Source organism: Thermobia domestica, chromosome 5 (assembly GCF_964235325.1).
Source record: "Thermobia domestica chromosome 5, izTheDome1.hap1.1, whole genome shotgun sequence".
Taxonomy (NCBI): domain Eukaryota; kingdom Metazoa; phylum Arthropoda; class Insecta; order Zygentoma; family Lepismatidae; genus Thermobia; species Thermobia domestica.
In genome coordinates this window covers 160,613,966-160,628,519 of record NC_137458.1, presented here as the reverse complement: position 1 = coordinate 160,628,519, position 14,554 = coordinate 160,613,966, and the positions used below count along the sequence as shown (strand labels likewise).

The window sequence follows — 14,554 nt, the reverse complement described above, 5'->3', positions numbered from 1 at the left end:
CTTTTGGAATAACACAATTAACCAAATATCAATTAGGTATTTGAATTCTGTGTTTCTTGGCGATTCTACTGCGGAAGACCTTCTTAGCAAATTCAAAGCAGCTCTTAATGGCTTATCATTACCCAGAATAATCTAATTTCTATCGATGGACCCAGTCTCAACTGGAAATTTCATCGTAATTTGTTTGCCGAAATTGCACAAGATGAAGAAAGATGGTACCAAACTCTTCAACTTGAGTTCTTGCAGTTTATACATCGCTCATGGATCACTTCAAATTGGACATGATGCTGCTGGCTGGAATATTAATAAAGTTTTGACAAACTTGTACAAACTTTACGCCTGGCAATTTCATATCGTGCACAGGCATTAACAAATTCATCAATAAATTCTGAAGGTGGTGCTAGGTGGAGAATGCCCAAGTTACTCACTGCGCTACTGACTTACTACCACATATCAAGAAGATTTTGAAACAATTTAAAAAGTTTCTTCTAAAGTATTTGGAACATGGAATTGTTCAGAAAGCAATTGATTTGCTAACCCTGCCTAGATTGGTTTTTTTTGGTGCCTATTGGTGTTTTATGTCGAACCTTTTTTTGGTTAAATTTCAATTGTCTAAACCATTAACACCCTTTTTGTCTACAGAATGTGAACATTTGATTCTTCGCCTCGTGATAAGATTTATTGAAAGTGAAGCCTTGATACAAGCGGACACTACCTTGAAACTGATACAAGTACAAGTATCTGATGAAAATAAACTTTATTCTTGTTCTAGAGTTGACATAGGATTTCCAGCAAAGAAGTTTTTAAATCATAGCAAAGCTAATGAAAGACTAAAGCTTGAATTCCCGCTGAATCGTAAAAAATTTTTGGTATCAAAGTGCGGGAATATCCTTAAAAATACCTAATGAAATACAGGTTGTACGCAGTCTTTCTTCTCTCATTCCAAGAGAGAATTGTGGAAATGGGAATTTGTGTGAAAGTCGTAATGAGAAAAATTACATTCCACAACGAACTCCAGAAGCAAAATATTAATACAGTAAAATGTGTTCTTTATTACAGAATGAATGAAAGGATACGTTTTGACAGTTTCAACCCTGAAACAAATTGACTGGACACTTTCTATCATAATTTACTCCGAAATAATGATGAGTTCGAAGAACTGTGGAATGTAATGAAAATTTTGCTTATTCTTTCTCACGCAAATGGGAGTATTGAAAGTGTTTTTCTGTTAATAAGAACATGATGGCAGAAAACCTTTGTGAAGATTCAATAGTGACATTAAGATTAGTATATGATTCTGTAAAATGTTCTGGGGCACTTTGTGCGGTGGAAATGAGTTGAAAAATTCTGCAATCTGTTCATTCTTCATGAAAGTGATATGAAGAGTAAGCGTAAACGCATCGCTGATCAAATTACTATACTAGAAAGGAAGAAATCAAAGTTATCAAAAGAAGCTGATCTGGAAACAGAAGCTATCCACGTGGAAATTGCCACCTTGAGAAAATCTCTTCTGTAACAAAATGAAATTATGTCACAACTGTTCGTTTGTTGCATATGTTGTATGCTAGGTTCTGATTATTGTCATCAAAATACATCGTATTCAATTTTTTTTTCTTATATAAAGAATAAATAAAAAAATACACAGAAAGGCAGAAGGTGGATATTGTAGTGGGCCTTTCTGTGTTCTTTTTTATTTATTTTTTTAAATACAACTTTTGGCTAACAAAGATTTCCTAATCTTAGAAGTTAAAATATACAATAGTAAGACTATCCATGGTTTTATTGTCGATAATGTCTGAAGAAGGATATGTTAGATATCCGAAACCGTTACAAATTATAATTTAAAATAAAGTGTGTTTTAAGCTTTGGTCAGTGTTTCTTTTGTTAAAATATACACTAGAAACTCAAGAAATTCAATTTGGAAAATGTGCTCCATTGAGCTGAAAACCTGGAAAAGTCAGAGAAAATGAAAGTAGAAAATCCTTGGTAACCTCGTCTTCTAATTTTTGTAAATATGAATGTCATTAAACAAAAATATTTTTATTTACCGCAACCTAAATGATTTTATGTAAATGTTGTTAATAAGTTCTGCTGTAGTATGGAAACATTTTGCTATTTTAGGAATATTAATAAAGGTTTTCAACAGTTTAATATGTGAATGGAATCAACGGAACATTTTAAACATAATTGAATACACAGGCATAATTTTTATTTACCTCATTCGTTTTCCAATAATGCAAGAAAAAATAAGGCATATTTTGGAAGAGAGTTTCTCCAAATATTAGGTGTAATATAAACAAAAATGTACTATTAATTATGTTATAATTGTATTTGTTATACAATAATCATGACATAACTACTAAAAGTGTATTTTTGTACATGCAAATTAGAACGTAGAGTTCTGTATTGTATTGTTTTTTTTTTTATCTATTATTATTATTAAACTACCAGCCACATATAGGTGTTCACGAGGAATCTTCAATAAGGTAATGGTGATTCTAAGAAAAAAAGAAAGACACAAAAGTATATGAATCCGATTCCCAAACTACCAAGGTCTGGCCTTGTGAAGTTGCCAATGGTCACCTTCGTTACTCTCAGTTGAAACCATTCGATCTCATACGTAGCACACCTTCAGCCAGGGACCAGTAAAAAACGATTATATTTCTATTACTAGGAGAACCTGAACAAGGAAGTGCTGCTATTCGTAATATTCACAGATGAAGGTACATTTACTCGTCAACAGCACTGACAATGAACTAAATTCCCATTACTGGATTCATGGGACGACAAATGAAATCTTCGAAAGTGGGTTTCAAATACTGCTTTCAACGAACTTGTGGTACGGTATGTTTGATGATCACTTGTCAACTGGGAAGACAGGCAACATACCAACATTTCTCGCAATATGACTTACTCGAACAGCTTATGTACCCCCGGGAAATACAGTGTCATGTATAACTGCATCATGATAAAGCATTGCTTCATTCTACTAGATGATCAATCCAATATCTTAATCGCATCATTCTTAATCGGTGGATCGGCTGTGATAAGACTTTATTCCTATGCCATCAAGGCCACCAGACCTGACTCTCTGAATTTATTAATGAAGTTCGAAGAAATGGGATTCCGCAGGAAGTGGATATACGTGCAAAACTGGTGAATCACATAGTGATATTAGAGAACATTCTTACATGGAAATGAACCAGACTTCAGTAGCCCATGTTTATTTATTTATTTTTTTTTATACAGAATTACCAATACTATCATCTCCCAAAACATAGTAAATTCCTCCTAAACTATTCCGTATATAAGTATTTGTTTTAAAAATACATCTTAATTCCTATGATTTTCACTTCATTCAGATAAGGAAAAAGAAAAGCTGTACAGTTAATCGCTAACTTTGATGAAGTCAAGCGAAAAACCCTTCACGTGATGAAATTCGTGTTTAATTTATTTTATTACACAACTCGGTCGCGGTTTGATTTTTTAATAAAATAAATAACTAACGCTGACAACAAAATCTACTTTTTTTCTTTTTAATATATATATATTTTTCCTAATACCAACGGAGGTAAAACTCATTCTGATTTCTCGGCGAACACATCGGACACGAGATTAAATGTATGAGCACAAAGTATTTACTAGAATTTACTTCTCTTTAAAATGTAAGATCAAAGCTAAAGAAAACGTGACATAAGTGTAAATAGTGTTTCGTTAGCTAAGTTCTTTCATCAACTTCTGACTTTGTTTCGTGGCAACGCTGCTGTGGAAAGAGGCTTCTCAGTTAATGAACAGTGTTGGGTAGAAAACTTGATAGAAGAGCCACTTGTTGCTCAACGAGCAATGTACGGAGCAGTTACAGCTGCAGGAATGTTGAGATAACTAAAGCAATGGTTTTTACGGTTTAAAAATAGAAATAAATAAATAATAATAATAATAAAAAAAAGTCATTTAGAAGACACGAAGCTACAAAGGGTAAAAAGAGCAAAGAGAAGGAAGTGGCTAACAGTGAGAAAAAGGCTGCACAAGAATTAAGTTTATTGGAGATGAAAAAGAAGAGACTTATGCAGCAAACATATGAAGAAGTTGATTCTTTGGTCACAGAAATTACAAATCTAAAAACGAAAATGCGTACGTAAGTGTGCTTAGTTTAACACAGATCTTCTGTTCAATAGTATTTGTTACTGCTTATATTTTTGTTTAGTAATGTGTATTTTTCATTGCTTAAAAAGCACTCTTTTGTCATAGTAGTGAGTATTTGTACTTATTAGAACGTCATACATCATTGTAATCTCTATTATTTAGCAGTAGTGTATTCACAGAGAAAGTGTTAATTATGATACAACAATAAATAAAGCCATACCCCATCCAGGTTGAAAGTTAAAGTGTATTCTAAGAGGTAACACTCAGATGGTACGATTAGGTAAATTAGATGTACAGTCTTTATTAATTACAAGTTGCTACGACAAACGTGTAAAATACCTTTAGCTTTAATCTTAACCGGCCATTGGTAGGAATTAAAAAAAAAAACTGTAGTACTTGGCGAAGAAAATTTGTAAAATCGTCAAGAAAAATCAAGAAATCTGAATTCTCAAAATTTGTAGACATCCTGTGACTGAAACTTCTACCCATCGCTAGATATCGTTAACATATCTTAATAATTTGATTCCATCAAAATGCGTAGTCAAACATTAAAATTAAAACTTGAAACTATATTAATATTTTCGGCCAGCATATTCATCATTAACATCGAATCAAAATTATATATATGTATACTTCTTATGACTACCACAAATACTCTAAGTATTTTGCGTCTTATAGCACCCAGAGAGGTTCCTTTTTAAAACATTACGAGTACAGTTTCATATCGCATCGGTACTCATCAATCATAAACTGCAGAAAATGAGAAGTATTGGCTGCACATAGATATTAAATTTAAGTTTATTTAATTTCAACTTGGATCCTAATCTGGCTCTACGATTTTAGCATGACGCTATTTGAGACATATCATCTCAGGTCAGGGGATGTGATGTGGGAAAGGATCGTTCTGGGACTACAGAAGTAAACACCTAAGCACCACCATGATTAAAGAAAACCATGCTGCCTGGTCAAGAAAATCTCGAGGCAATTCACTAGTCATTCAAGATGATCCAATCCAAGAAGTTCAATTTGTACTATATATAACAATTTTCCAAATGAATGCTATGCATCCAAATGTACTATACTACACGTTACTTTTAATCTGTGTAATTAATCTCATGTCAGAAAATAATTGTAAATAAAGCACCGAACAGAGAAAAGTTTTAGGTCAAACACACAAGAGGAAGACTGAGATGCAAATTAAAACATCTATTTTCGAGATTCTGCTCGTTCACACCTGACAAAACGTACTTGTATGTACTGACTTCCAATATAAGTATATTCATTGACCCTAACTCATTATAAAATAATAATAATAATAATAATAATAATAATAATAATAATAATAATAATAATAATAATAATAATAATAATAATAATAATAATAATAATAATTATTATTATTATTATTATTATTATTATTATTATTATTATTATTATTATTATTATTATTATTATTATTATTATTATTATGGTAAAGAATATATGGAAAATAATATTCTACGTTCGAAGAGAAACTGTAGCAGAAATGTTTTCGTTAAACTAAGTTTCTTCGTGTTGCATAAAAAGAACTGCTTATAATAGTTCATCTCTGATCTCCTAATCTGGAATGTCTCTTATACGAATTTTGACTGAACTTTAAATTTTAAGTTCAGTTTATTAACCTGTAGGAATTTATAGAGGCGTTCGAACTTCATTAGTATCTTCACTGTAATAATGATTTCAGAATACACAAAGCTGATTGTTAACTTGAAATACCGTTTCGGTATAAGATTCTTTGCGGTTTCCTATCATGACAGACTTGAACTTTGGTTTTATGAAATTATAATTTTCTATTATTATTATTATTATTATTATTATTATTATTATTATTTGGTAATAAGTTACACAGTATGTTCCTTAAGTTAAAACCTAGTGTCATTCGAAACTGCAGCAGCACAAGGTTTACAACGTTGTTGTTGTTCTTAATAATAATAATAATAATAATAATAATAATAATAATAATAATAATAATAATAATAATAATAATAATAATAATAATAATAATAATAATACAATCACAATGTATTGTAAAGAGAATACTGATGTTTAAAAATAAATCTTCTTTCAATGAAATATTTCCCAATTTCATAGTCACTGCATAGAAACTATATCGAAAAATAAATCTAAAAATAAAAAAAGTAAAAATGAATTTGTACTTCAATTTCCTTCACATTTAAAACACCTGTACCACACGAATAACACAGTATTTTGACAGTGTCTTCTAGTGGTCTAACAAAGGTAATACCTGACAAATCACTGAATTCAGCGAACTTCAAGAACATTGACTTCTAAGGTCCACTGAACCAACTTTATTACTCGTTTATGCTTTAGTAGTTTCGTTTATGGTAACCGTAATATTCGAAAGTATTTGTATTTGCACAATTTTCTGAACATATTAAATTACAAGCTCTATTCGTAGATACATTGCTTCGTTGGGAATAATATTTAGAACAACTTCTAGTATAAAGAACAAATACAGAGATTGTTTCCGATCTATGGTGACGAAATTACACACATTGTGAAGCACCATCGAGCGAGACGAGAAGGAAGCTGCCAGTAGTGTGGGTACCTTGGACCATTGACTCAGTGTGACAGGTGTGGTAAATTCATATCGGGACAAACGCAGCCAAAAATAAGTGCTTATTGGAAAGGCTACATAACTGCCCTTTCCGACGTGAACTACAGTTGTAGTGTCATTATCAAACTGTGCAAGGAGCGTGGGTTCACTGTGTTCAAAAATGGCATATTACAGGCGTTGAAAGGGGAAGATAATTCGAGCGTGGGATGATTTCTGTGTGGCAGAAACAGGCCAACCCCAGGCCTGCCAGTAGCCGCACACGAGCTAAAATTCGCGAAGTCGAGGCTCTGGTCACCAGGAAGTAGCCACTCACACAGAGGAGTATCGCAAACCCGCTACAGACATCACTGAAGACAGTGCACACCACCATTCACAGCTATTTGAGGTTGGTAAAGCGACGGAAGGTGCGTGTTTATAAGCTCTTGCCAAAACACAGTCACACCAATTGTCAAAAGCTGTAAAAACGGTGCCTGGCAGGTGAAAAACGGAAGTTTGCTGTAACACTGGACGAAGTATATGTTCATCTGGATGACTGTCACAAGCCACGTGCAATTTTTTATCGATCGACAGGCGCAAGGGATTTTTAAAGATAGTTCACTGAATGCAAGGAAAGTTTTGGTACAGGCTTCATGATGCTGGATACTCGTATCAGGGCAAGCTGACCATACATCGTATAGCCAAAAATACGAAGGTGAATTGGAAATATCAGGCTAACGTTCTGACACCCGTTTATCGCCATGACATTCCCCACCTCTACGGGAGGGACAATAATCGTGTATGAGTGCATCAAGACAAGGTGTCAAGTCACACATCTCGCTCAACCCGCCTCTTCCTCCAACAAATGGCAGAAGAAACTGGAATTCGTGCCATTCCATTCACAGACATTCCAGTGAAGTCCCCTGATGCATCATAGATGGATTTTTGCGCCTTTAGCCTCCTGAAACGAGCCTTGTTTCACAGGAAACCCCGCACTGTTGAAGGGCTATGGAAAGCCTGTCAGGAGGAGTGGTTGTGACATGACATTACTACACTGCAAGCCACTTTCCTACAGTGGAAACTTCGCTGTCAGGCTATTGTCCAGATGCACGGCTACCAAATAGGGCACTCTCAATGGTGGCGGCATGGTTTCTCTTAACGCAAGTGCAGTTTGAATTCGTCACCATAGATCGGAAACAACCTCTGTATAACCTAAGAATAAGAATATATATATACACTGTCGACTCATTTTTACTCATTTTAATTCGAGACAGTTGGTACGTGAGGTCAACTGCTAAATCAACTAAATTAAATATTATACCTTAACATTATGAAACGAATCATTAAATATAGTATCTGTTATTTCTGGCTTATACTATATAATCATTTAACACACAAGAATACACTCGAGTGAATATAAAATATCATTCGGAAGATTATAAATATTAACAACACAAATCACCCAAGTCTAATTAGGTTCAGAAGATACTTGAAAACCGTCGAATTCGGTTAAAAAAATGAAGAAGAAACAAGTGAAACGGCAACAACATTATGACAGATGACTGAAATAATACTGAAAATATTGTACGCAAAAGCCTACTATTTTAAACAAACTAAATCTACTATCTTGACCAGATATAGTGTTAAATGCGATTAGAATATTTCACATATTTCAACTAGACTCCAATGAAGAAAATCTGCCACATTTATAAGCTTCGTGAAGAGCATGAATCTAGATGGCAAACTGTCAATACATAAAATGCTAATTTCGATGTAACAAGAAATATGACAATAAAGAATCTATATACTTGTTTCTAAAGATACACCGTAAATATATAGACAAATGTAGGCACACTTATAAAGCTCATTTTACATGTTATCACATTGAAGTAGAAAAAAAAATCACAAATATCAAAACTATGTCATTGACATTTTCTCTTTCTTTCACATGCAATAAATTGCTTTAATTTAATTTTCTTCCTCCGACGAATCACTTATATCATCAGAATCCAGTGATGTGTCTGCGCTCGTGTCGGCTCCGCTTGATTCCTCACTACTCGAGCCTCCACTATTATTTTCCTTTTCACTAGCATCATCTGGTTTGCTTTCCTTTTCTGAAACAGACAACTGTACCATTTGATCAGTAACACGAGACAGATCATCACTTTGCGTTCTTTGTCCACTAGACTCGAGTTCATCTATTTGAACAGCCAACGCTGCAGCTTCTAATTCTTCCAAGTCAAATTTCACATCCTTCTTTGTGGGAGTCAACTAAAACAAATCAATAAATAATACAAATTGTTTTATCACATGGCATCGCGATACACACATACATATACAGGTTGATATTAGAAAATTCAGCCACCTCCGGATTTTGGATGATTATATATGCTGATATATTTAAGAGGAAATGACCAACTATACAATGGAATTTTAATATTCACAAACTAAATCTTTGCTGAATGCATAATGGAGCTATACACCAGCAAATAAATGATAAGATGAAAAGGAATCCCTGTTAGCAGATGTAAGCAAGTGCCAGCAGTTACTTGTATTATCGACTACAGCGCCATTAACGTTGCTTCTAGAAAACAGTGGCGCGCCAATACGGTGAATTTGAAAATGTGCTCCGAAACAGATGAAATCTGAAAGAAATGAATTATGAATGACCGGGTTTTTGAATGTCAGCCTATCTCTCTCTCTCTCTCTCTCTCTCTCTCTCTCTATATATATATATATATATATATATATATATATATATATATATATATATATATATCCACCTGACGTCCAGAGGAAATGCCTATATGAAGCAGGAGGAATCGTAATTGCTGTCTAATTGCATAACATAAGGCGCTTCTGCTATCGTTTGTCAGACGAAGCAAAATTTGATGTGTAGAAATTACCCTACAAAAGGTTTAAACTCAGCAAAGCTCGAGATATCCGCAGGAACGAACGGGAAAATGTAGTCATTTTTTATAGAGCCGGCTCTACGTGGGGTGTCAGGAGGAACAAAGAGAGAGAGAGAGGCAGACAGATATATAGATAGACACGTAATACTTCGACTGCCATACGTTTTTGAGACAAATTTCAAATTTCATTGACGTCAAATTAACTAAGATTATTACCAATTTCAGGGAGCTAATCTACCGAGACTTTTCGCTATTCTAAACAATTACACTGGTCGACAAAATGAAACTTTTTCGCTCCCACGAACGAAAATAGGTGATTCCTATAGGTTTCGAGCTCCTGAGTTCGAATCCGTAACCCGTTTTTCTCCAGGACGTACCAGCTTTCAGGGAGGAGAGGGGGTGTTCCAATATCCGCCCAAAGATGCTATTCTCCACCCATAATAATTTGTACGTTATAATTTAAATATCAATATAAATTATGCAGATAAAATTGTATAAAAAGTTAAAGTTTAACACTTACGTGTCACTTGGTTTTCCTACTCCTCTTGTGATTACTACAGGGTGTCTCGCGTGTCACATTCCAACAGAAGTCTGCCAACATATTCACACTCCATTTACCACTGTAGCGCCTTTCCATGTTAGCTATTTGCTGGTGAAACCTTTTCCCGTGTTCGTCAGAGACCTCCCCCAAGCTGTACATTTCAGGGAAGAAGTCCAGGTGGCAATACAGGAAGTGTAACTTTAGGGACATATTACATCCCATGTTACGAAATGAAGTAATTAACCTGCCCAAAATGTCTTTGTAATCAGGCGACTTATGATTCCCTAGAAAGTTACTGCACACTTCTCGAAAGGCCTCCCAAGCCTCACTTTCCACTTCATTAAGCTTAGAAGAAAATGTAGTATCCTTAAAAACGTCTCTGATTTGAGGTCCCGTAAAAACACCTTCTTTCACCTTGGCCTCGCTGAGTCTTGGGAATAGTTTTCTGAGATGATTAAATGCTTCGCCATCCCGGTTCAGAGCCTTGACGAAGACCTTCATGAGCCCTAATTTGATATGAAGGGGTGGTAAGAATATTTTCTCCGGATCCACAAAGAGTTTATTAGCCACGTTCATCTCCCCTGGGACCAGTTGCTTCCTTGGCGGCCATTTTGTGATGGTGTACTGATCTTTGGCTCGACTATCCCAATGACACAAGAAGCAGCAGTGCTTTGGGTAACCTCCTCGTAAACCGGTGAGGATGACAATAACCTTGTCAGCGCATACAGATCACTGGAACTGTTCGTACTTTATTTTCTGCAATAGGTTTCGCACGTTCTCATATGTTTCTTTCATATGTACAGCATGAGCAATAGGGATGGCTGGCTTTTCATTGCCATTGTGTAGTAACACTGCCTTGAGACTTATCCTAGAGGAATCTACGAATAGCCTCCAATCTTCAGTGTTGTAGTTCAACTTTAGTTGTCCCATAAGCGATGGAATGTCACTGCAATACACAAAACCACCATCCTTTGTAAAATTAGGAACTAGGCTCACCTCTCTTTTCCTATACATCGATATATTCACATCTTGGTTTAGTAGATTCCATTGTTGAAGTCGTGATGCAACCAACAGGGCCTTAGACTTGGGAAGCAACACGGACTAAGTCTCTGATCAGATCATTCAGCTCTTCCTGACTTATCACATGTGGTTCATTAGTGTCAGGCACTGGAGCGTAATTGGGATCTGACTGTGTACTCGAAGATTGTGCAACATCCTCACAAGCAGCAGGCTCTTCATCGGATGAAACACTGCACAGGGTGTATGAGTATGGTGGTACGGGTACAAGCAGACAAACATCATGTTTCACAGATCTCCTCGTGGAATCCAAGTTAGGATACTGTATTTTATGCTTCATGCTTTTTGAGAAACCTTTTATATTAGTCAGGCAGAAGTAACAGTCTGAAACATGATCACGGGGCTCGCGCCAAACCATAGGTACGGCGAACGGCATCGATTTATGTGAGAGATCCTGTGAGAATCTCTCAACCATCCTGTGAGAGTACGCGCACACGAGTTACAACTTTGTTTCGGAGCCCAAACGCGATCCTGGTCGCCGATTTTACACCCGAAGTACAGATGGTAGGATGTCTTCAGGATCGGTGACAATGGCCTACTTTGTCTCTTGAAAATCACTTCACCACATATGTAGCAGAATGAATCTGTCGAATTGTTGCAAGTTCTCGGCATGTTCTTTTAACACAAACGTCAATATTTCACGCAGGAATATTTTTCACCTACGGTATACACAGACACAGCGTAACACCACCTTCTAACACGAAGATCAACTCGAAACTGAAATATTTGTTTCACGCGACAACGTGGTGTATGTCTTGGCGTCTTTCTTTCAGCAATATGTTTGTCGTCTAGACAAAAGGGAGCCGATGAATGATCGCAAGTTGATTACGAAACCTTTCTTCGTCAATAACGCCTAGGTGTTAGTGTATGCAGTGTGGAACGACAATAAATCTTTGCAACCCAAGAGGAAGGGGTACGTTTCCGGGGGGTCGTGAGCTAGAGAAAAGAATGTTCCTGGGATATATCCTAGTAACAGTTCTTGGATTAAGATAAAAATTCAGAATTATGCACTCCAAACACGGAAAACACATATTAAAAACGATTTTTCTGTCAATTATGGAAACAAACAAACAAACAAACAAAAAAAGTGCTGGAACTTTCTCGATGAGAGATTCGTAATCAGCGTCTCGAAATCTATCCGGTACACTCTTTCACCCTCGTGGGAGGATTTTCATCCCGACCAGTGTTATTTCTTGTATTTCTCTCAATTTGTGGATTGCACTAAGAGACTGGAGGAAAACGACTGCTTGAAATAGTGCCCCATAATTCTGTATGCATTGAAGTACATTCGATAAGAAGAGAAACTTCCATATTCTGACCTCCCAAATATATAAAAATCATAATTTATTAAAGTTATTATTAACAATATAATTACATAAATTTCAACGTAGAAACTGTAAAATTTATTTGAAAAGTTTCTGTTAAAACTAGTCGATAGCTCACAGATCCTATAAAAATCTTATGAAAGTCAGTTTCATATATATATATTATTTTAGGTGGATTTCTATTTCCAAAAATCAATTATCAGCCGTAATAATCAAGTTTAAATTCTTTGTCCAGATAGGTTTCCATGAACCCTACATTCAGGAAATACACTCAAAATAATCAAAGTTATTACTACAGAGATTGATGGAAAATGAAAAGACTCCAATATAATTATTGAGTTAAACCTTCAAGAACTAGATGGAATAAACAATACACTGCACCGATTGTGTCGTTTGGGAAACCTGCGATAAAATATTATTTTTATTGCTAGTCACTGAATTATACCCTTTTCAGCAGTTTAAGTCAAAGTCAAATACATCTTTCAACAATCCAACTAAAGTGCAGCGTAAACTCCATGAGTTGCATATATTTATTTCTGTTTGAAAAAGTAGGAAAACTTGGATCTCTGTGTACTCGTAATATTTATAGATTTTTATAATATAGTAATCATTCCAAGAAGTTAATTACTCCCTACTTTAAGTCCAAACTAAATAGCACATACAATTTATTGGATTTACCCTCACCTGACTTAGTGCTTCGGCCAAAGACTTCAACCTTTTTCCCGATGCTTTCTGAATCCACACACAATAATCGTCCATATACAGCTGGTTTAATATGTACCGAGGTTCACTATTAGAAAACAACGTGCGAATTTCGAGTAAACACTTCAGTACCTGTTTTTGCCCTGTAAAGAAAATAATTAATTTCAATTAATTACTTTCGAGTATCACTACTAAAACTCAACGTCATTAGAACATAAAAGCATGATCTACGGCTCTACGCTATCTACACTCACACGGTTTTTCGTCATACCGTAAGTGAGCAAGCAGCAAAGATTATTATAGTGGGATGTACGAAGAAAGGAAAAGTGGAAAGGAAAGGAAAATTAAACCTGAGAAATCATTAAATTATTTTATTTACGAGGATAAGTAAAAAACATCATCCGCAATGTAGCTATAGCTCTATACTTTGTTTATACTGACCTCTGTTCTCGTTTATTTTATTGTTATGCTATTGTGGTCATACTATGAAAGTTTGATTTTAATTCCTCCACTTGTCTTCCTTTTGTTGCAGATAGATCATGGGCGCTCCATTAGAAGTTTGCACCAAAGAGGAACAACGATCAGTGATCTGGTTTTTGAGGTCGTTTGGTGTATCAGGGGCCGCAATCCATCAAACACTTTCAGCACAACACAGGAACGAAGTATCTACGAATGGATTAAAAAATTCGAAAATAGTCGCATGAATGTTACGCACGAGGAACCATTTTTGAATTTTTCAATTCATTCGTAGACACTCTGTTGCGGCAAGATAGTGTTGTTCCTTTATTCTGCCAAAAGTCTTTGATGGATTACGGTCCTCGATACACCACCTTCTGACCACAAAAACCGGATCACTGCTTGTTATTTCTCTTTGATGCAAACTTCTAATGGAGCGGCCATGATCTATCTGCAACAAAAGGAAGACAAAAGGAGGAATTAGGATCAAACTTCCATAACACGACCACAACAACATAACAATAAAATAAACGATGACAAAAGTCAGTGTGAACAATGTAAGAAAAGTTATAGCTACACTACAGATAATTTTTGATTTACCCTCGTATTTTTTCTGCACATGTAATTGTTCAATGAATTTTAACTTCAACGTGCAATTTAAAAACAATATAAGCCTACATACATATATAATATATTCATTTTACTATAAACGGTATACATTTTTTGTAGACTAATACATAAAAATAAATAAATAATGAATATCTTTCAGTGTTACGTTCAACTGTTATCTCTTGTAGGCTAAAGA

General features: G+C 35.2%; 1 protein-coding gene across 3 annotated transcripts in view; it reads right to left on the bottom strand.

The window, feature by feature from the left end:
- Nucleotides 1-5,547: 5,547 nt before the first annotated feature.
- The window catches only part of LOC145686213 (protein SHQ1 homolog), a 91,168-nt gene continuing 82,161 nt past the window's right edge, over nt 5,548-14,554 (bottom strand). For 2 of the 3 annotated variants that reach the window (XM_081759267.1, XM_081759266.1), the window contains exons 8-9: nt 13,276-13,436; nt 5,548-9,007 (exon numbers count right to left, since the gene is read on the bottom strand). In XM_081759267.1, the coding sequence (XP_081615393.1) occupies nt 8,705-9,007; nt 13,276-13,436 (464 nt within the window). In that variant the 3' untranslated portion in view covers nt 5,548-8,704. Of the gene's footprint in view, nt 9,008-9,088; nt 9,382-13,275; nt 13,437-14,554 lie in introns of those variants that run through there. The other variant, XM_081759268.1, reaches the window with a different exon arrangement.